The sequence below is a fragment of the Uloborus diversus genome, chromosome 2 (assembly GCF_026930045.1).
Source record: "Uloborus diversus isolate 005 chromosome 2, Udiv.v.3.1, whole genome shotgun sequence".
Lineage (NCBI taxonomy): Eukaryota > Metazoa > Arthropoda > Arachnida > Araneae > Uloboridae > Uloborus > Uloborus diversus.
This window is the reverse complement of record NC_072732.1, coordinates 202,775,595-202,802,175: the sequence shown is the minus strand read 5'-3', so window position 1 is coordinate 202,802,175 and position 26,581 is coordinate 202,775,595. Positions and strand designations below refer to the sequence as shown.

The following is a 26,581-nucleotide window of genomic DNA, read 5'->3' as shown; positions in this document are numbered from 1 at the left end:
TATCATGTAATGTATATGTGTTAAATTATGAAAGAATGCTTGATTAACTATTGCAGATGCAAATTATTATACTAAACACACAATTACTTTGAAGATTGAAAAGGGTGCCTTTCTCCAGGTCCAGGGGTCTCATCGCCCTGAGCCCTCTGCAACCTTAGCCAACAAAAGAAATTATGACAGCATTTAATATGCATGTACAAAACAAAGTTGGAATTTTCATGTAATGTAACTATAATTCTTCTCCTCTCTTGCCCAAGTTCTATAACGGGGAAAAAAAATAACATGTAAAATACAGCTGTCAAACAATAACACCCAAGTTAAATGCACATTTTCTTCATTTTAATTTTTATAATTTGTTGCCCAATGGGAAGGCAATAATGAATAATGTTATACCATGGTTAAGTTATGAGGCAAGTGCAAAATATATCCCTCAAACCTTGAGGTGTAACAAGTTTCTACCGCATTTAATTAGTTTAACAAGAAAATGTTGCTCTTAGCTAAAATTAAAGACATATTTTTTAGTCACTGTTAACTAAATGTTACTGAATACAATATGAATATTAACAATCCCTGCTCTTATTCATGATTATTCAAATCAATTTGAAATAAAATTTACTTTTTCATATTTACTAAATTGTAACTTATAAGAATTCATCATTATTGCACACATATTACATAATTGAACAAATAAATTCAATGTTATGCATAAAGTTCAAACATGACAAATGACAGTTTCATTCAATTTATTTTTGCATCAAAATTGAGTCCATGTTTTTAAATGTTGGGTATCATACTTTATTACAATATTGAATACACAAAAAAATGTTACAATCATAGAAGTGCATCAAATATATATAGTTTTTTATACTTGTGATTTATTGATAGCAATTTAAAGGGTTCAATGTAGATTCAAAGCTGCTTCTGCAAAATTCATCCACTGCTCTCTGAAGAAACTTTGAAGAGATAATGCAAACCGAAAAGCACAAACAGAAAGGATGGCATTAATTAAAACCAAATCTTCCTGCTGTATGCTACTCAGTAGAAACATTTACTTGAAAAGGAAATTGTGAGATTGGACCAATCCTTGTATTGAAACTCCTGGTTCCAGTTCTGGATCTTAGGGCTCAAAACAAAAGGTCGTAAGATAGCTGTAAAAGCAAGAAATGATTTAATATTAAACAAGACACTTTGGAAATGAGATTTAAATCTTAGGATTTCTTCAAATTTCATAGTAATACTTGACAGAAAATTAAAACTATTTATGTATATTTCCTTGAAATTCAATTTCTTCCAATGCAAACTGAAAAGCATCAACAGAAAGGTTGGCACTAATTATAACCAATTCTTCCGGCTATAATATACCTACAAACAAATTTAATTAAAATGTTGTACAATTTTCCTTCACACTTTATCCAGGCTTAGGACTGGCAGCTGTTAATGCTGGCGTGTTTAAAAATTGTGTTAAAAAGATTTGAAAAAAAGAAAAAGAAAAGAAAGAACAAAAAATGCATTTTAACTTTTAAACTGTAGCATGAAATGAACTACTGCATGAGCATACACTAGGATTAATTTCCACTCCGCATTTGGATAAGGTATGGATCAGTCTTAGTTTTGTGGGTCTTCTGTCTCTGATGAAAAAAATTGCCACCAAGAGACTTGCATAAATTCAAGCATTGGAATTTAAAACTGCCCTCATCAGTTCTGCACAGCAGCTGTAAAATAAAGTACATTAACATAAAAAAGTATTTTGTGAGGTAAGTATACAGAGAAAGGTAGAGCAATAACTTATTTCTCTTACCTTTCAAAAATCAGTTTCACACGTAATTATTTATTTCCAACCCACAAGAGTGTTATAAATTTGCTTCCTAGAAGCAAGCAGGGGTTGAAATTTAGAAAAACACGTCACTGGCCCAATGGACTAGTAAAATCTAAATTTCCCAGAACAGCACACGTTTAGTGGTCCATTATCACATCCTGATTTTGAACAATACGAAAAAAGGGAAAAAAACAAAATAAAGTAACATGATAATATAGAGACAATTTACAATTTTTAATCGACATGACACAAGAGGTAAAATCACTAGTCTATGTTATAATGCTATAGAAATCTTTTAACATAGTCTTTTTTGCAGACTGAAAATCTAAACATTGTAAATAAAGGTGCAAACTTTCTTATGGTATCGAAATTGTGATGCTTACAATTTCTGAAAGGAAAGCAGAAATAAAACTTCCCTGGTCAAGTGGACCACTACAATTTGTATTTCGCTGGTCCAGTAGACACTTTTGTGGTTGGTCCTGGACTAGTGGACCACTGTTAATTTTGAACCCTGGCAAGTATATCAAATGAAGACATAAAATTTTGACTATTGAGAATTTGTTGAGCAAAATTCTTAATAGTCAAACACATACCCTACAATTCATGTTATCAATGTGAGTGTTATGAGGAGGATAACTTACATCACTATCAAAGATATTTAAAAGTTTACAAACGAAGTTTCTCCATATCATTATAAAATCAGAATAAACAACTAAATTTTTTCAAACCTTTAAGATCCTAAAAGTTGATCATTCTATATCTTTTACTGTCAATAACAGTAGGAACCAATGACAATTGATATTTGCTGGTAGAAAAAACATAATCTGACCGAGAAATTTCTTCCCTGGCACAACATATTCTTCATTTGTAAGAGCCGACTATGATATGATTTTGCAGCAAGTGAATTATTACTTACTGAATTTTGGAATTTTGTGTTATATGATTTGGAAGTCATCTACGATGCTGTCAAATAACCAACCGTTTCAAAAGATAATGCGTTTTAACTTTAAAAATACTTACTTTATAGGCAGTTAGGATATCAAGATTTTTATTCCATTCACTTTTAGAACACGCCGGTATATCATCAATTTTAAATTTCTTCTGGGAACATCAACTTCTTAAATTCGTATTTCATCATCGAATCACCAATAATTAGTAGTCGCATACCAGTTAGGAATGTAAAGTACAAATCAAAATGAATAAATTAAAACAAAAAAGTAAAATACAAAACACACAAATGCAAGAAATAAACAATTTTTGCGGATCATAATCACCACGCCTCGTGTAAATCAAATCAGGTGTAAATAAATCCGTGATCAGTACTCCAAATAACGGTTGCGTTCGACGAACCTCACCGGGCGACCGGTAAGTAACCAGTTACTAACCGCGGCGTTCTATGATCAACCGGTTACCTCAGCGGTTACCATTCTAAGCAGTTGATTGGTTGATTGGAGCATGTGATCACTAGTTTTCACGTGATTAACTAACCGGTCGCTCTCGGTCGTGCTCGTCGAACGCAACCAACGATTACCAGAGGTTGGCATAAATGCGGCGACGAGTTCGTTTTGGCGACTCTTTTGGCATGTTTCCTGTTCCTATTATCTGGAAGAATCTTTTTCTCTTGACTGCAATGATCGAGCGGTTCATGATTTCATGCATTTTTACCAATTTATGATTTCACCAACTAATTTGATTCACTGCGCGTTTTCATTCAGTTTCATGCGTTTTCCTAAATATTTCACAAATTTAAAAGATCCTACTTGTTTCTTTGTGCTCAGATTACATTAACAGAGATAGCCTCGGATGAAATACAAAATTATTAGCAACAAAAATATGGCAACAGTTGAATAATTGTTGGTTGCATGTCGTTTTTTATTTTTCGTTCCAGCGGAACGGAGACAAAAATTTAATTAGACCATCAATTCTTCATCACAATTTAAAACTACTCAAACAAAATAAATTTGGTTAAAATTTTTCCTTTTGTAACAATATATCATTTTTGGAATTCTGTTTCAAATCTTTTAAATGACTGAGTTATTGCTGGATCCCGATATCCGACTATGGGTATTTCTACCTATCGTCGTTCTTACTTTTCTTTTTGGAATTGTGAGGCATTACATTTCGATTCTTCTGACATCACCCAAGAAAGTTGAATTGACCCAAGTGCAGGATAGGTTAGTAAATAATTTATGTTCTATTTAATGGCCAATTTAGTTCAACCCAGGGTTGTTACACGTTTAAAACATTTCGTTTAAAACTGCTGCTTACAATATTTTTAAAACATTACATTCAAAATATTTTCTAAAACACGTATGTTTAGGGCTTCTTTCTCCAAATAAAATATGATTTGTAAATGTAAGTTTGGCGTAGTGGATTCTATTCGACTCTCTTCACAAATTTAACACTGAGGCAGAGACCTTGCGGTCTCGGAAATTCAGATCGGAATGAAATTCAGCAGATTAGTAGTACCTCTTGGGAGTATCCAAACAGTAAAGTAATAAAGCGCACTATTCAGAACATTTCGAGAAAACATCCTATAAAGTTTTAAGCAGAGCTTAGAGATTTTTCGCCTGTAGCAGCTTGGTCGGTGGCTATGTGGTCAGCGTATTGGATTCCCGTGCAAATCATTCCGGGTTCGATACCCCTTGAAGAAATCTTTTTTCACCAAAATGTACTTCACTTGTTCCGCCTTTGATGATAGAGTGAAAATAAAGGCTTTTAAAACAACATTTCAAACTTAGAATTTCTTAATTTGATCAGAAAAGCATACATGTAACCCTTTTTCAGAACTTGCAAAGTTTTGAGCCTACGATGGCTAAGCAGCAGTCATAAGAAAGGTTCTGGTGCAGTAGCGCCAGAAGCTCAAAACAGTTTCTCAATTGAAAGAGGCTGCTGAAGACACTGCTGAAAGCCGGTGATTTCCTCCTTTCAGCTGGCATGAAACAAGCAAACAAAATTATAAAACACAAAACTGCTGACTTTATTTTAAGTTAATTTTTTGTTTAAATAAACGAACTACATTAGCAAGAAGTCAAGCATCACAGAAGTGCCATTATTTCTTCTTTTTTTTGTGCTGAATTTACGGATTAATTTGTATAAGCTAATTTCCAAATTTAACCTAAGAAAAAGTACCAAAAAGTATCTAGAGTTATACACAAAAATGTACATTATTTTTGTTTTTGATTTGCTCTTTCAATAAATAATTTGGGAGAAGTCTGTTTTGCATTGATGAGACTTTTGTGAAGGGTCCATTTTGTTTGACCCGATTCTTCGTGAAAGGTAACATATCCAAATTTCCTCTGACCAAACCCCTAAAGATACAAGGCAATGAAATATGATTAAAATATATCACAACATGATTCTCTGGCAGCAACAAACTGATACACCAATAATACATCAAACATTTGTTTTACAACTAGGCTGTTCTACCTCAAAAGCTCAACAGGATCACCAAATTTCAGTTCCGTTATCCTCCCACGTCTCAATGACAGAATAAATCATTGGTTGAATCGTTTCAGTCAACATTCGAAATTGGTGGTCTGCTGGTCTGAGAACAGCTTATTTCAGACCACTATGAGTTTAGTTGTCCGTGAGACCAGTGGCTGGTTCCCGTCCATTCAGAAATTATATATTATTTGCATTTTAAAAATTTTTACATTTAGTGCAATTTTGTTGAATCAAATTTTGGTAAATTTTTCTCATATTATAATTTTAAATTAAAGCCAATAAGCTACATTCTGAAGATTTTTTGAAAACGAATTAAGATCTAAATGAAATGGTTTCAAATTTATGTAAAACATATTTTATGTTCAACTTTTTTTCATGTTAAGTGGCTAAGTGGGCCAGTGTTATACATGATGATTTTTATTTTCTATGAAAAACTGGTTCATTTTGTTTTTCAAATTATTTTTAAATTGTGTACAATTCTCCTTTTTTTTTCTAGTCAAGCCATTATCAGAAGCCGACTTCTTCGAGAAAATGGCAAATATATTCCCAGACAAGTAAGTTAATGGTTTTATTCAGCTTAATCCTACAAAATTATTTAAAATTGTATCCTTTTTATTTATTTATTTCTTTTTAAAATGTTTGTTAAGGTCATACTATGCACTGAATATTGTGCCAAAACATAAAAATCTGCTACATGTTACTCTAAAAGTTATTTTTGCATTTGCCTTGCTATAGTAAAACATTGTAACTTTTTTTGCAGTGTTCTACTGTTATAAAGATGGAATAACTGCTAACTTACATGCATTTGGTGTAAAATTTATGCATTTTGAACTTCATTACGCTTTTGCGAGACAGGCCAAAAATATAATTTGTTACATTATATTAGTTACGATTAGGACTAAATGCAAGGGAACAAATCTGATATACCCCCCTCTTGGCGACTTTTTCCTGTTGGCGCCAAAAAAGCGTCGCCAAGAAAACTATGTATGACGTCATATGTCATACATCGTTCTTAGCGATGCTTTTTTAGCGCCAACAGGAAAAATTCAAATTATGTCATTAATTATTTAATGAAATTAATGCATTAATTTTTTTCCGTTGTTTCTCCGGGATACGAGCCCTCGGTCTCATAGTACTTTCGTAATGAGACCTCGGCTCGCCGGCCCTGCCTCGGTCTCATTACGAAAGTACTATGTGACCTCGGGCTCGCCAGGACCTCGCTGCCGCTCGGTCCGTTATCCCTCCGACTTTTAATATACATCACAGTCGGATATAAGTCACAGATCTCTTCCGTTCAGTATACAATAAAGTCACAGATTTTATGTGAAATTAACACCATTTTTGTGCTACAAAAATGCCAACCAGACCAAAATACAAACTACCAGAAACACACTAAAAACACAATAATTCAAAATATGTTCACTTACCTTTTTTACTTTTCTTTTACTTTCTCACGTGAGGCAGTGCACATATGTTCCGCTCTTAGGGAAATTATCCCATTTTTTATTATCATTACTTTACAAAAATATTTAAATTATGTTTGTTTTGACAAAAAAAATTCCAAAAAAAACAACCTTATTTTACTTGTATTTTGTACTCCACCCAATTAATTTCGCGAATTATTTCCAAAAACTTTACAAACATATCCTCATTTTTGTATTCACAATTTTTTTTGTATAAATAATAAGCTAAATAAAATTTAAAATCCCCTAATCTATTATATGTTGGTAGAGTACTTTTAACGTGTCTCCATGTGGATTCAATTGTGTTAGTGTGACATTTAGTTTCTGGATCTACAAAATTAAGTTTATGGTTGACTGTTAAATGCTCATACCCCTCCTCCCCCAATGTATCATATGCCCTCCAACAATCGGAGTGCACCGTCGTGCCTGGTAGTATCCACTGCTTAATTGCCAAAAATAGAGTTTCCCTACCCCTATCCCCAACAGCAACCAAAAAAGTTTTCCCCGAACCCCGTTCAACCCCCCCAAAAACCCATTGTCCCTCAACTGCATGTCCCCGATTATATTTTCTTTTCCCAAATTAAGATTCATCAACTTCAATAACTTTCCCAACCCCCCCTATTTGTTCGGATTTTAATTCAATGTAATTTAATATTTCTTCATTAATATAATTTCGCCAATCGGCTAAAGTTTGTGATGAAAAAAAATATTGACTTTCAATATCAGCAGTTTTGGTCCCAATTAAAATCTCATATGTTATCAAAAAAATCTCCTCTATTTTCAACTTGCTAGAACTAAACCATGACCCACTCCTGATCGTTGCTTCTTTTCCACAAACAACACCCCCAATAACCTTTCTACAAAAAAAAAATTAACCCATCTGAACATTTTTTAGTTTTTTTAATTTTCATAACAGAATTACATCTAGAACATAACATTTCATTCTTAAGTAAACCAATTTCCCTTAAAAATTCTAAAAAAACCTCTTTATTTTCAATTAGTTTAAATATAAAAAATCTATTTAGGACTCCGGTACATCCAAACGTTGGACGACCTGACGAAAAAGAAAAAGAAGATTCATTCAAAAATTTCAATTGATACTTTTGGACAACATCACAAACCGAACTCATAATTAAAATAGAAAATTCAACTAAATTAACATTAAAAAACAACAAGAAAAAGAATACTCTAAAAGCGGAACATATGAGCACCTACCTCCTACCACACAGACACGTGCAAAAAGACAGACTTCGAGAAACTACTTTCCAGCGTTCAAGTTGCAAAACCAGGGTTGCCAAGTTATCGCCTTATTGGCGATTTTCGTATCGAGCGAAAAATTAAAATCTCGCCAAGAGGGGGGCATATCAGAGGAGAGCCAATGCAAGTCCAACAAACCCTTCTATAGAAAATCAAATTTAATTAGAGAGCTCCTTTTAATAAGAATTAATTCATTATGAAAATCCTATTCCCACCCAAAGAAGTAAGATTAACTTATTAAAAAGGAGATGACCAAACTTAGTTTTGACAAGAAGTTCCATCTAGAACTAAATGAGCGCACTTTCCCGTATATCCATACTACTTTCTAGTACCTGATCAATATTCTTAAAAATAGCTAAAATCGCAAATTGTTTCAAACATATTTTTTAAATATTTTAAGGTGATTTCTAGAAATAAAATATACCTCACTCATCTAAAAATCTAGATGTGTAAAAATAAATAAATACAAATACAAATGTGACGACCAGCAACAGGCTCTGGGCCCAGCTAGACTGGTCCTAGTCGATTTACAATCCCCAGTGAAGATCAATGGCCCTCTTAAAACTGTCTACTCCCTTGCTCATTACCACCTCTTCCGGTAAGCTGTTCCAAGGTTCCACTACCCTGCTATAATAATAATTTTTCCTAATATCCATGTTAGCCTGAGATTTAAATAGCTTAAAACAATGACCCCTTGTCCTGTTTTCAGTGCTTAACTTCAGCCCCGTAACATCTTTCATTTTAATAAATTTAAACAACTGAATCATGTCCCCTCGGTCTCTTCTTTGCTCAAGACTGTACATTTTTAACCTTCTAAGCCTGGAATCATAGTCTAAGTGAGAAAGTCCATTTATTAGCCTTGTAGCTCGCCTTTGAACCCTTTCCAATACATTAATGTCTTTCTTAAGATAAGGAGACCAAAACTGAACAGCATACTCCAAATGAGGTCTTACCAAACTTCTATATAAGGGCAGAAGAACTTCTTTAGATTTGTTTGAAATAGATCTATTGATAAACCCAAGCATCTTATTGGCCTTGTTACTAGCGATGCTGCACTGTTGGCTAAACTTTAAATCCTGACTTATTAAAACCCCCAGATCAGTAACTTTGTCTGCCTGACTAATGACTGAACCTTGCAAATAATAACTTGTACACTTATTTCCATGCCCTAAATGTAGCACTTGACATTTCCCAACATTAACAGCCATACCCCATTTATCAGCCCACTCCGTAATATGATCTAGATCCTCTTGCAGCTGTTTTGCTTGTTCTTCATTATCTACAGTCCCCATAACTTTGACATCATCAGCAAAACAATTCATGTTCCCAGAAATATTTTTGTGAATATCGTTCATAAAAACAATGAACAAAACAGGCCCTAACACTGATCCTTGAGGAACCCCACTTAAAACCTCACTCCAATTAGAGTAATTTCCCCTTACAACTACCCTTTGTTTCCTTCCGGTCAGCCAGTTTTTTACCCAAATGAAAGTTTTCCCTCCTATTCCTATATCAGCTAATTTGCTAAGTAGAGCAACATGCGGTACCTTATCGAAAGCTTTTTGAAAATCAATGTAAACAACATCTACAGGCTTCTTATTGCCCAAAGCCATGGTAACTTTGTCATAGAAATGTAATAAATTAGTTGCACAAGATTTACCTTTCCTGAAACCGTACTGAAAACTAGTCAATAGATTATTATAAATAAATGAACAAATAAATTAGCAGCGCCTTTTAAACAAAGCAGCTAATACTTTTTTCCATTAAAAAAAAATCTTTAACCACTTTCAAAACGAAAAAATAATAATTAAAATTAATAAGCTCATTAAAATAAATATATCAAAAAAAATTGTTTCTTTTTCCCCTGTTTGCCAAAAATATTTTTTTTAATGAATTAAATCACTTACCAAAATATATTTAAAAATATAATATGTCCACTTAAAGAAATAATTTTCATGGTCAAGAAAAAAAAAAAAGTCTGCATCTATCTTTATGTAGAAACATAAATGAATTTGAGTTTATTTGCCGAAAACTGAATACCTAAATTAAAACTTTAGAGTGAAAATGAAAAAAAGTCTTATTAACAACAATTATTTCACAGTTAAAACCATGGCTGCAGAGTTGGAGTCTATCTCATTTTAGGATAAAGGAGTCGGAGTCGAATGTCCAAGAATCAGAGTCGGTCATTTTTCCTCGGTGCATAAATTTTTGCCAAAGCTAGGAAGTCAGAGTCCGAGTTTGACTAATTGTCGGGCAAAGGAGTCGGAGTCAGGTGCCTCAAAATTCTCGGTGTCGGGAGTTGGTCTTCAAGAGCTATTTCCAACAAAATTTGTTTGAAGTAAATGCGCCTTCAAGTGCGGAATCTACATTGACTTTCAGTTTCCCCGTAGACGCTAATGTTAAAGGATTTAAATTGTTGAAAATTGAAAGGAAAATTGTTCAAATCAAAAAGATATTTTATATACAGGTTTTTCATCAAATGCTTTTTCCTACAAAGTTTGTTTGAAGCAAATTCGCCTCACTGTTCGGAATTGCCTTGAATTTCCCTGTAGGCGGTAATGTTAAGTTTTTTGGAACTGTTCAAAATTGAACAAAAAATAGTTTAAATCAAAAAGTGAAATATAGGAATGAAGCGTCCTCGCAGAGAACTTTCAAACAAAAAAAATTGTTCGAACCTGACAATTTACTCAAAATTATTGGGGGGGGGGGGGGCAGAAAAACAGACCAACAAACATTTTCCCCCATCTCAATACCCTACTTTCCAATTTTTAATTTTTCAATATTTATTTGATTATTTATTTTTGGACTTTTTGTTTTTTGTAACATTTTCAAGATACTTTAAGCATTCTTTCATGCTTTTTTCTCCTTTCTCTGACTTTTACTGGGAAATTAGGCTAAAAAAATGTATGGAACATCTTTCAAAGAGCAGCTTCCAAACTAACTTGAGCCAAATTTCACTACTCCAGAGGCCAAGGGGTTCTTGAGCATAGCAAAACAACCCTTTTTTTTAGTGTAAAAAGTCGTTTACCAATTCATTGTCTCCTGTAACATTTTGCTCTTCAGCTTAATGCTAAAATTAAATTTAGACCAGGATTTTTGTTAATTTAGAAGCCCTGATGTCTCCTGTTCTACTAATCAATTTAGAAAATTGAAACAAACTTCATCTTGTACAGGAAACAAACTTTCAATTGGCATGAATTGTTAAGGGATGTGAAAAATCTTTTCTCCCAATAATTCTGTTAGTTGCTAAAATTTCATACAAATAGGAAATTAATATTAATATATAATTTACTAAAAAACAAAAAAGAAAAAAAAAATCTTAAATTTAAAAAATGCTTCAAGGTGAAGTTCCGTGGGGTGCAAAGTAATTTTGTACCAAATTTAATCTGTTCCTTGAAGAAGTACATTACTGAAAACTTGAAAATTTAATAAAGAATTTCGAAAACTTTTCTCTCTGGCACAAAACATAATACTGTGTTGAAGGTTTGACTGCTTTTACCATTTAAGTTTAAATATTTATTGTATTTATAGGCCTTCCTTTTGAGAAAACATTATTTCAATAATGAAGAGGTAGGGTACTTCAAGACGCAAAAACGCAATCCTCCTGCTCAAAACCCTATGACTGATCCTAGCGTTATGACAGATATGGTAAAGGGCAACTTTACCAATGTTCTTCCAATGATTGTTATTGGAGGTTGGATTAATTGGACATTTTCTGGATTTGTTACAAGTAAGTTGCTCTTCTACTAATAGTTACTTGAATTTCAGTTTTTAACTACAGTAGACCCTTGTTTTACACGGGGATTTCGTTCCACGGAAATGCTGCGTAAACGTTGTTAGTCTTACTTTACTAATTAGAGACGTACCGAGTAGCACTTTGGCCGAGTACCGAGTACTCAGCCTTTTATTACTCGGCCGAGTACCGAGTTACCGAGTGCTCGGCCTTTCACTACTCGGCCGAGCTTCCCAGTACCAATTATGTTGAAAGAAGGACCACCGACACACACCGATGAATTTTGAACTTATTGAAATAGTAGTATAGACCTCCTTGTCCATATAATAGTTTTTAAACTAAATTCCTGCTGAAATTTAACTACAAAATTTTGCAAAAATAATATTTTTCAAATTAAAAATGAATAAATAAAAGGTATGACTTATCAAGTTGGAATTAAAACAAATTATACAAATTTATTCATTATAGGTCTAGTTCGCTGAACATAAATAATTTTTAAAAGCAAAAAAACAAATGTGCAGGAACACTGCAGACACGTTTTTCTGTGTTACAAGGATCGTCTTTTCAGTGCATAACATGTGAACTAAAGAATGTAAAGGCATACGACAAAAAATTCGACTTTTGCCGAATGCCTTTAAATCAACCTGCTCACATTTTGTGCATTGAAAAAGAAATTCCTCATAACGCCAAACAATGTGTCTGCAGTGATCCTGCACTGTGCTTCTAACGTTGTTTTATTTCCTTTTATTTTTAAAGCTAAGGTATTTTTATATATCTTATAACTAATTTTAGTTTGTAGCAAAAATTCCATATTTGCACAATTTTTAACAAAAAAGTTTTATTAACTTTCGAGACATTCGAACCAAGATTTATTCCATTGAAGTATTTCAATCTTCATTATTCTCAAAATTTAAATTTGAATTGTAAATGGTTGCAGAAAATTATATATGCTTGAGCTTTTTTGTAAATTTTAATATATTTAGTTTTTTGCAACTACTCGGTATTGGCCGAGTATCTGATCAAAATTTGGCCGAGTACCGAGTACTCGGCATATTGGCCGAGTAGGCCAAGTACCGAGTAGTTACCGAGTACTCGGTACATCTCTATTACTAATAGTACTGTTAAAATAAGGGTTATGTTAGGTAGATAAAAAAATACTTCATGGTAGTGATGACTAATTGTATAATAAATTTAATGTGTACTTATATCGATTTTTTTGCACAACATGCATAAAGAAAACATAAACTAATTTTGTGTTCTGATTATAAAGAAGAGCTGGCTATGATAGTCTTTTGGCAGTCATTAAGAATTTTTCTCTGTAATTCTTTGCAGAGCATTAACGCATCCATGATCACATTTCCATGATAGAATCTTCCTTCACTAACAAATCAGAAAGATCATTTCTATTTCTAGGAATGGATCTAAATTTTCAATTTGAACGTTTTTGGTTGTATGTCACTGAAGTGTCAATATCGTCGTTGGTTTTGGCCTCTTTTGTCACTCCTAAAAGCTCTTCTTCCAGTAAGTTCTGAGCTGTGTGAGTTTAATAATTTTACTTCTGGAAAGAGTTCTGGAACCAGTCGCATAAAATGTCTCCAGGGACCCACGTTTGGTTATTAGCATGCCAAAATGCAGTTTATCACGTGTAATGTGCTATCTTTAGGAGATTGGATTTTAAAAGAGAGGAAAATTATCTGTTTGCACTACCGCATCCGCATAAAACCAAAACTCATCCTTTTAAAATAAAATAAAGGTTGCAAATCTTAAAACGCTTAAAATTAACCTGCATAAAACGAGAGTCTACTGTACTCCTTAACTAAAGAAAGTTTGAAGCTTAAAAATATGTTTTACGTTTGTTAGAGGGTGTTTAACAGTGCAAGTAGATTTTTTTTCTTTCTTTTATCATTGAGTTTTTTTATTCTAACTTTAACTAAAGAAATTATGTTGAAAGTTTTAAACTTCACTAGCTCCTAACTGGTCCCTTTTTTTCTTAAAAGTTATTTTATCAGAATTCACCCAACCAGGCCTGCCCAAAAAAATCTGCCCAGGTTTTTTCTAGTAGACCTACATGTGATTTTTCTCATGTTAATTTACTTTCATTTGCTTCTGCTAAAGATTCTATTCTTCCGCTTAATTGTAGTGAAATTTATAAAATTGCTTGCAGTTGCAATCTTCATTACTAATAATAAAGCTGAAAGTCTCTCTGTCCGGAGGATCTCTTGATGTCTGTATGATGTCTAGATCTCTGAGACGCACATAGAACCTAGATCGTTCGGCCAATTTTCATGAAATTTGGCATAAAGTTAGTTTGTAGCGTGGGGGTGTGCCCTTTGAAGCGATTTTTTAAAAATTCGATGTGGTTCTTTTTCTATTTCAATTTTAAGAACAAAAATATCATAAGATGGATGAATAAATTACGAAATTATCATAACGTAGAACCGTAACATGGGCACAAACCAATTGACGAGATATGAAATTATCATAATGTGGAACTGTAACATGGGTATAAGCCAACTGGCAAGAAAATTCACCATATATTATTTATATATACAGGCGACCCAAAAGACCTTTTAATTTTTCTATTACGGGCAAAGCTGTGCGGGTACCACTAGTGTATATATAAAACAAACTTGGGTTGCTTTGAAATTTCTTTTGAAAGAGCATCAAAATTATGTGAAAAAGCAACAATTGTATATGTTTGGTATTGCTCATCATTGTTGAAATTTCAATCAGACATTCAACGTTAACTCTTATCAAATTATCCTAAAATGCCCCAATTTATCAGATATTGATTTTTAGGAATCATTCCATATTTTGAGGAATAGTTCTTTGTTAATGATTTTAAAGCTATTCCATATTTGCCCCTTCTAACTTTATCAACACTATATCACAAAAGAAAATTTTCTTGCTTTAAAGGTAAAGGGTCTTTTTACAGTAATTTAGACATTTATATGGAGTCCGTAACGTAACCCTTTGTGCCATAACTTTTTAATTTCCTGTTTGATTAGCATATTATTTTATTTTGAGCTTTTCCTACCAACACACCATTTCAAATTAAAATTATTTGCAAATCAAACAGTAAATTAAAAAGTTATGGCAAAAAAAGATCATGTTACTGACTACATAAATTTTAAAAATACCATGAAATAACCCTAAAAATTCACTTCAATATGGTTTTTAAATATTAATCTGTCATTACCCTTGCCCACTAAAATAGGTGTGAGAAGATTTTACTACAAAACTTTATACATTTTTACAGCAAAATTCTTTTGAGAAAGTGCCCTTTTAGTTAAAGGAGTGCCCTATTATCAAAAAATGCTGTGCTCCATTTTAGGTCTTGGGGAAACACTTTCTATAAGGATTAATAAAATTTTATTTATTTATTTTAATCTGATTTTAGTTGAAAATATCCTACTTTATTTATTTATTTATTTTTTCGTTTAACTCGTTTGATTTTCATCTCTTATAAAGCTACCCAATTAATTGTTTTTCTCCTTTTTTATACTTATTGTGTACTTCTGTGACATTTATTTCAAATTGGATTTGAATTGCATTCAAATCAGTTCCACATAATGTTCAACAAGTTTTCTGTAATTTTTTGAAAACATCAATTTTCAATGTACAGTGAAACCTCCCTTAACGGACACTCCCGAATAACGGACACCTCTAATTAACGGACATTTTTGCAAGTCCCAGTCCCTCAATATAGGCCATTCCACGTAATTCACTCTGAATAACGGACACTCCGGATAACGGACAGTTATTTCACAAAAAGTTTCCCTTGTGATCGTAGCACTTCCGTTATTTTTTTCTTTCCACAGAATATCTTAGTAACTGCTTGCCTTACAAAGATTTTCATCCTCCACAACTGATATCCCCCCCTCCCCCCATCATTTCCTTATCACTGTTTCTTGGAATTAAAAGGGTAACTATTCAAAAGTTAAGATAAAAAAGAGGAAACTGTGCGCTTTTTCTAACTGGGGCTCTCAGAATATGCAATGGAGCAGACCGGCGCCGGTAGTAGTCCGCTTTATGGCGCCTTGGTTTTGTTGGATTGTGTAATTTTTAGACATGAAAAAGATTTACCCATATTCAAGGTCATATTGCCAACTGTCAATCATGCAATAGTGATACTCGAGATAAAATAAGTAAATTAACCTTAAAAAAGTGTGAGGGGGGAGGGGGGGTTGCTCCGCCGAATCGCCACCGTTGGTAATGCAAAAAAGAGATGTCAAACTGTTTTAACTGATTACTTTAATTGATTAAATGCTTTTTAAGACAATGTGTGTGCTGTCAGTATACCTTTATTAAGAAAAAACAGATTAATTACTCTTGACTTAAAATGTAGTAAACCTTTCGCAATTGTTTCGATTGTGTTCTACAAAGGGAATAACAGCCCATTTTGAAAAAGGTAAATTAAGTAGTTCCTCTTAATAGCGGACACCTCCCAATAACGGACAAAACTTCTAGTCCCTTGATTGTCCGCTATTCGGAGGTTTCACTGTAGTTATATTTATAAATTTAAATCAAATTTTTTGTAATTGAAGTTTTTAAAGTCTTTTCAAAGCTTTTAAAGAAAACTGATTGAATAAAAACATCTTTTTTTTTACTAAAAATAAACTAATTTCAAAAAAAATCAAGATTTTTTTAACATCCCGGTTTGTCCTAATTTATTAAATTGTATTTTTTAGCTAAAGTACCATTTCCATTGACATTGAGATTCAAGCCCATGCTGCAAAGAGGAATAGAGTTGTTGTCTTTGGATGCATCATGGTAATTGTTGATTTTACTGCTCTTTTGTCATTGCAAATTTTTAGAATTATTTACAAACTGTATTGAACTCAAGATTGTTTAGCAATTATTTTCTTTATATTAACTTGCTGTTCCATAAGTAACTGTATCTGTTGTATGTTTTTGTTTTCTTTGAAATTTACTACTGAGTAATTGAACCATTCCTATATTGAGCCTTAAATGCAAAAAGGTGAAAAAAAGCTTTTTCTCAAATGTTGCACATCACTAAAAAAGTGAGTTTTTGTATTCTGGTTTTAAAAAGTGTAAAACTAAAAATACAGAAAAATAGAAAATCAGAAAAAAAATCAAATAAGAAAAATTTAATTCAAATTATTTTTTTTCAACTCAAGTCATTTAAAAACGAACACATATCAAAGTTTTAAAAATTAGATTTTTACTATTGATGTATAGACATGGTAGCTTAAAATCAGACAGCTACCTGTGTTTTTTCTTTCTTACCCGCTTCCTTGTGAAATTATATAAAATCTCTGTATCCGCTATAATAAGAAAAATACAGTAAGTTTTTCATCTGGTTAATATGAAATTACCATATAAAATGAAAACATAACAAATGAATGTTTGAATTACAACCAAATTTAATGCAAGAAATGTGGTATTGAGTATTTTTTTGTCTTTATAAATTTAAATACACATACAGTGTAACTTCGATTTAACGATACCCAAAACAATTTTCCTGAATTTAACAATGCATTTCACTTGTCTGGATTTGACTATTAAATGTGTATGCTGCTTGATTAAACAATGTCCTTGATATAATGATAACTTTCTCCAGTCCCATGTCAATCATTAAATCAAGATTATATTGTATTTTAAATTTTTACGAAAATTCATTGTTAAAGCAATATTAATTTGAAAATTTCTTTTTTTATTTTTTACAAATATATACATGCTTTAGAAGTGGGCCTTAATTGCCAGGACTTTTACTTTGTAGCTTTTTAGCATAAGCACTTTATAGCCTTATGCTTTTCTTGTCGTGTTCATTATAAAAGAAAATAAAAGGCAGAATACAGCAACTGCTAAAAGTCACAGGAACTAATTTAAAACAGTTACCTGGCCACCATAGGCATCTTGTACAAGAGGGGGGCAACTGGCCCCTCACTTTCAAAAGTAAAGGGCCCTTTACCACCAGTTCAGATTTTAATCAATGATTTTTTTGAAAACAAATCATTTAAGTTGTTAATAGGCACCCTGTAATGGACACAAATGAAAACACATAATGCGCAAAAAACAACCTATTATTTATTTCTGAAATTTATTTTTAAGTGATAGTTCTGTTTTTCTTTAAAGTAATAAAAGTTACTTTTTAAAATTCAAAATGATTTGCATTATTATGTTTTTTTTTTTTTTTTTTTTGCTATGTTATGCATTTAAAATGAATAAAACAATATTTTTCTCTAGCAATTCCGTATTTTCATTTTCTGTAGAATTATCTTTTATCATGTCGATAAATGACACTATACTAAATTCATGAACCAAGAAACTTGCCCCCCCCCCAAAAAAAAATCTACAAATGAAGTACATACCCAATGACTTTTAAATATGTGTGAACTTGAAATCAATTTATGAAAGTAATCAACTAAGTACAATATTCTTTTTTTTTTTAAATGAAATGTTGACTGCTTTTGAAAAGATCTATTGTCTAAGGAAGGAATCAGCATTAATTTAAATTTTGTTTCAGGGTGAGCTCTGCATCTTGGTATTTTCTCAATGTTTTTGGTTTAAGAAGCATTTACGCCCTGGTTTTGGGAGAAAACAATGGTAGGTTTGTTCAATCATAACTTTTGTTTGAAAAGTTTTTAGAAAGAATAGTTATATATTCAGGAGTGTGTTCGTTTGGATTTAAGTAACGCTTCATGCACCAAAATATAACATGGGAGAAATTTTTCCTTAATTATTATTTAATTCTTCATCAATAGATTATTTCCAAAAATTGATAACCAGAAGTAACTAAAGATGTGAGAGTGGAAAATAGTGCAAAAACGTACTGATTGGTCATTAAAAATTTCAATGAAATGCAAATTGCTTATTTTACAACTATTTCTTTTTTTTTCAATTTATGTATTGATCGTGTTTACTGAACTGAAAAAATTTGCACTTTCACTAAAAATTTGATCTTTGCTAGAACAGTGTCACCATGCAATGGGAGTTTTGTTAACCATTTTTTCCTGCAAATATTGCTGGATTTAATTGAAAGTTCAGGGGTCTGGCCAGAGGAAATTTGGGTCCGTTAACGGACCCTTCACAAAAATCTGATCAACTAAAACGGACCTTTCACAAAATCCCGATCAACCAAAACAGACCCTTCACAAAATTCTAATAAACAAAAACGTATCTTTCACAAATTGTTTATTGAAAGAGCAAGTCTGAAATCAAAATAACGCATATTTTTCCGTGTATAAAAACAATTTTTAAAACCTTTTTTAAAGTTAAATTAGAGGGATGAGCTTATACAAAATCTGCTAGTTTTACAGAAAAAAAAAACTGCACTTCTGCCCTTTCTACAAGCAATAAATAACTACTAACTGCCAAATAAATATAATGCTTGTTTGTTCCTTTGAAAGAAATTAACAGCTGAAAGTCAGTTTGGTTTTAAATAATTTTGCTTGTTTGTTTTATCATAGCTATTTTGCAGCGTTGTTGCCATCTTCTCTGCTCTGAAAAGGCAGCTCATAAGCACTTTGCCTCCTAAGCACTTTTCTCCCTGCTCATGATTTAATAAACAATAATAATATATATCAGAAAATGAACTTAGAACTGCAAACGGAGTACTGGTGGGGAAAAAATGTGATCGCTTCAGATAGGGTTAACTTCGCCACTTAGCGACTGGCATTAAATCTTTAGTCACTTGATTAGAAAATATTCTCACCTGTTATGCAATACTTGCATATCTGCGATGCTATCAGTAACTATTATTTTGGTAAAAAATTATATGGGTTTGTTTTTCCAATGCTAACAAGGATGATTGACTTTAAATTAACTCCTTTATTTACCGTTTTTTTTTCTTTAAATGCCTACATTTTGAAAAGTGCAATCTTTTTTACATCCGATATGAGAATCACATTTTATTCTTTTTTCAAGCTAACTTCGCTTTATTAAGATTTCTTGTGTTTTCTACACAATGTAGAATTGTATATAAATATTGATACTTGAGGGGTGCCCATCTCCCAGAGAGCGATGTCCCCCCTCCCCCCAAATGCTAGCAAAACAACCAATAATGATGCAGTATTTGAACCATCAAAATTATAAAATTTCGTTTTTACAAAAAAAAAAAGTTTTTTTTTTTTGCAAAGTTATTTGATTTTTTCACAAAATTAATTGATTTTTCACAAAATTATTTGATTTTTCACAAAAAACGGACCCTGTGAAAAATCCTGGACAGACCCCTGAAGTTACAAGGAACCATTATTATTTTTTATTGCACTAACTGTTAAGTTCATTCACCCATTTGAAACTCGCTTCAAGAGGGCGATTTTTAATTTTTTTCAGTTTTATTTCATGTTCTTTGGTTTGATTAAACAGATTTTTAGTCCCAATAAGCGAATAATATTAGGCTTGCTAAATGGGATTTGTTTTGGTTCTTTAAGATTTGGTCGGAATAAATGGCTAGTTTGATTAACCGTTGGTCCAATTAAGCCGATTCCACTGTATTATGGTTTTTTTCGAATATTACCAGCTTTTAGCATAACATCTTTGCTCTCCTGTCTGCACCTCAGAATTATAAAAATGTCAATAATAAATAATAAATGCAAACTGCTGTCTCCGGTTGTGATAACCGGGCTGTCAGGATATTGAATGTAGTTCTCCCTTAGTACTCCCTCATAGACAGTAACTTACCCGAGTAGCATCAACTCATCAGCCGATCATCGGCCATTCATGGAAATCCGATCAAACTTTGATCGGCCGATGATCGGATTCCGATGAGTTTTCATCGGAAATTGCTCCAATATGTCTCATTGGCAATAGTAGAATCCGATCATCGAAATCCGATGAATTTTAATCCCTATACCGATGAGATTTGGAGCAATATACGAGCAGTGCTGTTCAATGGCGATGAATTTTGGATTAAAATACGATGAGATTTGGAGCAATATACGAGCACTGCTATTCCGAGGCGATAAATTTAGGATGAAAATACGATGAGAAGTAGTAACCGCCGTGATATAGGGACAAGCAGGAGGAAAACAACTCAACAGTGGGAAAGGGGTCCGCCATCTTGGATGATCACGTGACTTTTCTGCCATCATAAAAATTTTCAGAAGGGGTATTTTCGAATGACTTCATTTTGGAATCCGTCATTTGGGACAATTATTTAATATCTTAATTTTTTTTAATAACTTGTTAACTTAATTTCTTATCTATTTAATTTCTAATTTATTACTTTTGATGAACGTGATTCACGAGTTTACTCTAAATTGCTTTGACCAGGAATCGAACCCTCGGCCTCTGGGGTACGAACTTCGTATGCTAACCACTAGACAAGAAATGTTTTAACCAAGGAGGAAAATAATGTTTTAAATGGGAAATCATTTGTGGCGCCATCTATTGGGGGTAAAACCATGACAGATTTCTGAACGGAAAGTAATAATTTTTTCAGTGGGGCTGGGGGGGGGGGGTTAATGCTTGTGGCGCCAGCTAGTGAAGAGCCAAAGTCATTTATTTTGGCTGCAAACCGAGTCAGAGTCGGTAATTTTGGGAGTCAAATTGAACGGAGTCGAATTGTTTTGGAGATGGAGAGAAGTCATTCCAGAGTCGGAGTCTCATTTTGTTTGCAATTCCAGTGAGGTAATCGGGGTTAGAATCGTGGATTTGAAGTTGAATTGATTTTGAAACAAGTCAGAGTAAACCTTTCCAAAATCCAGGAGTCGGATTCGGAGTCAAAGTATCAGTCATTTTTCCTCCGATTCTCAACCCTGAATGTTGATCCATATAGCCATACGTTTGATCAATCATCAGATATTCGAATAATAAAACTTAACACTTGGGAGATTTCCGAAAAATTTTGGATTGGGAAAATTTTTATCGGAAAATTTAAACAACCTACTTTTTTTCCGATGAAATGTAACTCAGCAAATTTTCATTGGAAAAAATGATCGCTACGATCTCTTTTTACGATGAAATGTAGCTCGGAAAATTTTAATCGGATAATTTGATCGTAACGATCTTTTTTTCCGATGAAATTTAGACCAGCAAATTCTAATTGGAAAATTTGATCGTAAGGACATAGATTTCCGATAAAAAACAGCTCGTCGAAAACCGGTTCTCGGATTCTGATCGTAACGATATCAGCGTGCATTATGCGATGAGATTAGGAGGAGTCGATGATCGGTCAAGCAAAATCCAATGAGTTGATGCTACTTGGGTACTGTTTAAGACAGTACATGTTTACATAGTGTCAGAAGTTTTTCTGTAAGAGTTATATGGTAAATTTAACTACTTTAGAATTTTTTGCTAGTTCACTTCCTTTTTCCAATGTTTTTTTTTTTGTTTGTTTGTTTGTTTTTGTAATGGGGCTACGTTAGGTGCGTTAGCCTTTTGCAGACCTAGTGTGATCCCCTGATATGGCACCCAGAATTTCATGTGCTGCTATTACAGCACGGATGTCAATTGCACAGATCATTTTAACGGCCAGATTCCATCAGATGGAAGCTGCTCTAGGGATTAAATTTTGTCGATGGCATTCAAAGCCAACCGAATTTCCAAGAATTCTTTTACATGCCTCATCACCACACCACCCTGCTTTTTTTAAGCACTCTTATTATACTTGCCATGTTTGTCCCGGAAATTGTAAGGTCTGCTTTTACTTATATCTCAGCAACTAGACCACTTAGATACTTTGAGATTTCACTAAATCATTTGTTTTAATCTTAAGGTGCAATTTAACACTAAAAAATTAAATTCTGCAATAAAATTTTATTTTTGGTTAGGATGGACAACAGTAAATTTCATGTAATTTCCCCATTAAATGATTAAATATAAAACCCATAGTTACAAAAATGTATCCCCTTACAACAATAACATTAATAGTATAATCATAATGAAAATTTTAGTGAAGTCTTCTCTGAAGCAAGCATGAAATTTATTCACTATCAGTGCTCTCGTAGGATTTTTATCTGCATGTATGCCAATATAATTGATAACAGGGCTAATTAAAGAGACGTATTAAGATCTTTATCACAAGTAACTTTTATGTTGTGAAACATAAATTAGTTTTAATATACAGGCGTTTTTCCTATAACACGTTACTTCTGCAACACAGTTTTGATATTACAGTACCAAATTTGCGATTATTATAACATGGTTTCGATATTACACAGTACAAAACTTACTTCAAGCTAGTATTTATACTTTATTTTAATGCTTCATGGTTTTGATATAACTCATATGTTATATTTTAAAAAGATGGAATTCCATTTTTGTTTAACACATTCTGTTAATGGTTGATAACTCTAACAAGTTTTTACTTTGTTTTTATGAAACTTGGTTTCGATATAACACGGTTTTGAAATAGCACAATACATCTTATAATCTGATTTTTCTCATGCACATACATAATTAGTATTAAAAATAAGTAAAAATGTTATTTTCAAAAAAAGTCTCATATAATACGGTTTCGAAACTACGCGGAACAAATTAACCGTGTTATACAAGGTACACACTCCTGTACTTCTTTTGTCATTCTTGTATGTATGTACCTTTATAAATTGGTAAACCCAAAAAGTAAAGCACAGTTGTTAAAAACTTTCTTATTAAAAATACCTGAACAGTATTGTATTTAAATGACTTCATTTCCTTTTGTAGAAAGCAGTTTCTCATGCACATTTTTCTTTCTTTCTAAATTTGAGTTTTATGCATGGTTTTAGGCTTTTTGTTGGTTTTCCATTTTTTTTTGCTTGGCTATTATATTAAAGGTTTCCATGGTCTAGATTCAAAATGTCATACATGGCTTTGCTTCTTTTTTTCTCCACAATGTTGGCAACAGCATGTAATTTTTAAACAAATATTTATTTGTTTTTTTTTTTTCAAAAGGTAAGATGTATATTTCGGGTATTTTCTAATTTTACAGGTTTTAGCCGATGGTTAAAACTGCTTATGTAGTTCCTGCGATAATCCATCTCTTTTTTCACTTAAAAAGTATTTTTTGCTGATGAGTCATATAAATCTCTGTGTTTGTGTAATTTTTAATTTTTAATGAAATATTCAAGTTTTCAAAGATGAAAATATTTTTGGTTTGACTTCCCATCTACAACTTGGTATCAAAATTTAATTACATTTTTCCTTTTTAGCTGCTGATCAAACAAGAGCTATGCAAGATCAAATGTCAGGACCTGCTATGGCTATGCCTCCAGACCCCAAACAAGCATTTAAAGTAAGCTGTGTAACTAAAATATGTGTGTATTGCAACAAATGTTGTATGATTTATACTTTTGTTTGTAATCCCTTCTGTCAAAATTAGAAGCATTTGAAATTGAACCTTTGGTCATAATCCAATAAGTGTCGGAAAATGGCGTAAATTGTGCTTACCAAAGTTTAAACTTGGAAAATGTGATCAACTTTAGGGGGAAAGAAAGAGAAAAAATTGGAGTGCATACATGTTTAATGACTCATGAAACTGGATCCTAAGGACACATGCTTTTCAAAACAGTGGGTTCATTTTTGAAAACATGGAAATGCAGCAAGCATTTCCATGATTTTCTCACTGGACCAAAGTTGATGTTGCTCTGATTTTTCAGATTGCCTGACAACGAGAATAGGCTAAGCGATTTCACTTTAACAAAGGGGGGGGGGGGTAGCATTACGTTTTTTAAGAAACAAGCGTCAACATAGATGAACTTAAAATAAAAAACTTAAAATACAAAATTCTCAGATTACTAATTCCCATCAATAGGGATTGAAAAGAAAGAAAAATTACCTAATGTTATTTGTTGCAAATAATCTTTATGATAAGTGTACTGTTAGAAATAGGCCATAAAATGTATATCTTTATTACTGCATCCTAATCAACATTTCTTTTTTATGCATATCATCGCCTCATAGCAACAGTAAGATATCTTAGTGTTATTGCTGGGATAAGATATCTTACTGTTGCTCTGTAAATTTGCTCTGAGGCGACAATATAGTTCCTATTACCTATTCTTGAAAATCACCTGTCATAATTTGATGGATACAAATTTCTTGGCCATTTCCATTCCATTTGAAGAAACAAGAAACAAGATTTTTTTTTTCTGTCAAAAATGATTGGTTGTGTCAGATGGCCAATGGTGAATGACTAACTAATGAGTGCGTCACCACTAGGTTTCACAAAATGGAAGCCATTTTAATAACTGTAGAAAGTTGAATGATTTTTTTAATGTGGTTTTTCTTAGTCTGAAACTGATTTTCTAAAGTTCATTTTGAATTAAGTTTTAATGTTTACTGATTATTTTTTGTTCTCTTCAGGCTGAATGGGAAGCATTAGAAATCTGTGATCATGTTTGGGCTTTGAAAAATATTGAAGCTGATCTAGTTGGCCTGTCATCACACGAAACAGGAGCTCGTTGATTATTGAGTGTGTAGAAGTTATTGCTTGGAACTATAATTTCATTAATTAAGTGAAAATTTTATGAAGTATTTCATTTATTCATTCATATATATTGAGGTTCGTGTTTATTTATTTTCCAATATCGGATCATATGTAGGAATTTCAAACATTTTGCCGGTCATGGAAATAATCACTTGTTGTGGAATAATTTTACTTAAGCTTAATTTGAAGTTGAAATGTATCTTTCACATTTCCGTATGAAAATGTATTTCATATTTATATACTGAAACTAAAATTTACGACCGGATTTCTGCAAAAAATTTTCAGATTTCTTCTTTCAAAATTAACGTCTGAATACATAAAGCTTGAAGAAGAGTCTATCTGAATTCAAAAAGATTTTTAAATTTCAGCCCCTGATATATTTTGTTTTCTTTTCTTCTTTTCAAAAATTAGGGTCTTCCTTTTACAAATGTGTTGAATTTAAGTAATTTTGTTTAATCTCTATTTATCAAACTAGATGTAGATTAAGTTTTTATCCCCTCTTCTAATATATTTAGATATTAATTACATTGTCTTCAAAAGAAAAAGAGAAAGCAATTGTTTTTGTATATATATTTTGAGCATTCGTGTCAATTTGTTATACCTACCTCACATCAAAGTAGATTATTTATATCAGTTTTTTCACTGATGTGTTTAAGTTGAGAGTTATGCTCTTGGAACATAAATTATGCAGATTTGTTGAATCTTTTAATACTTTTATTTAGAAAAAAAAATAAAAACTGATTTTATTCTTGAAGAACATTTTCTTTAGAATTATCATGAAAACTTCGCACCAAAATGGATTGTGTGCTGTGAGTATGTGCACTAATATATTTATCAATTGTTTGCCTTATTGTACATTAATATGAATATTGTCAGCAATGAAATGCAGCTTTGTGTACTTTTTTGTAATTGTTTACAAAAATTTAAACACTTTTGTTACATGTAGCACATCAGTTTTGAATCCTTTACTATGCAATGAAATAAATTCTTAAATTAAAGCCTGTATTTTATATTTTCTTTTACTGCTGTTTGTTGTCTTGGTACTTAAACAGAAATAAACACTTCACTGGGTAACTGTTTATTGATTTAAGTAAAGAATAGATTTTTTTTATCTTCTCAGAGTTTACTGTGGTAAGAAATTCCCCCATTTTACTTATCTTAGGGTTGAAATGCAAATGAAGTATAAACTAAATACTAAAATTACTAACGTTTTAATGCGCAAAATTGCAAATTGCTAAAACCAGGCCTATACTACAAAAATTGCAGTAAATTGTAATTTTTGTTCATTAAAACGTTGATAATTCATTCATTTATTCGTTATAAAAGTAAAAACTGTTTGTTGCTAATCCTTATCCTCTTTTTCAACACAGAATTTAATAAATTACATCTTGCAATGAAATTTTTGCTGGAGCATGAAAGAAAAAATTTCTCAATCCCTCTTTACTGACATTTTGCTCTAAATTCAAGGCAGAAAGTCTATTTTTAATTTTTTT

General features: G+C 32.2%; 1 protein-coding gene across 1 annotated transcript; it reads left to right on the top strand.

Moving 5' to 3' along the window:
• Nucleotides 1-3,679: 3,679 nt before the first annotated feature.
• Nucleotides 3,680-26,086, top strand: LOC129217629 (ER membrane protein complex subunit 3-like). Its single transcript, XM_054851958.1, has 7 exons — nucleotides 3,680-3,990; nucleotides 5,760-5,817; nucleotides 11,515-11,713; nucleotides 16,408-16,489; nucleotides 18,207-18,286; nucleotides 23,812-23,894; nucleotides 24,965-26,086. The coding sequence occupies exons 1-7, from the start codon at nucleotides 3,842-3,844 to the stop codon at nucleotides 25,064-25,066; spliced, it is 753 nt and encodes a 250-aa protein (XP_054707933.1). The 5' UTR covers nucleotides 3,680-3,841; the 3' UTR covers nucleotides 25,067-26,086.
• Nucleotides 26,087-26,581: the final 495 nt, after the last annotated feature.

Bases quoted from the DNA above. Each gene is read 5' to 3' on its own strand.
- LOC129217629 (XM_054851958.1), top strand. From the start codon at position 3,842: ATGACTGAGTTATTGCTGGATCCCGATATCCGACTATGGGTATTTCTA. The intron at 11,714-16,407 runs GTAAGTTGCTCT...TGTATTTTTTAG, and splicing joins ATTTTCTGGATTTGTTACAA to CTAAAGTACCATTTCCATTG. The intron at 18,287-23,811 runs GTAGGTTTGTTC...TTTCCTTTTTAG, and splicing joins GGTTTTGGGAGAAAACAATG to CTGCTGATCAAACAAGAGCT.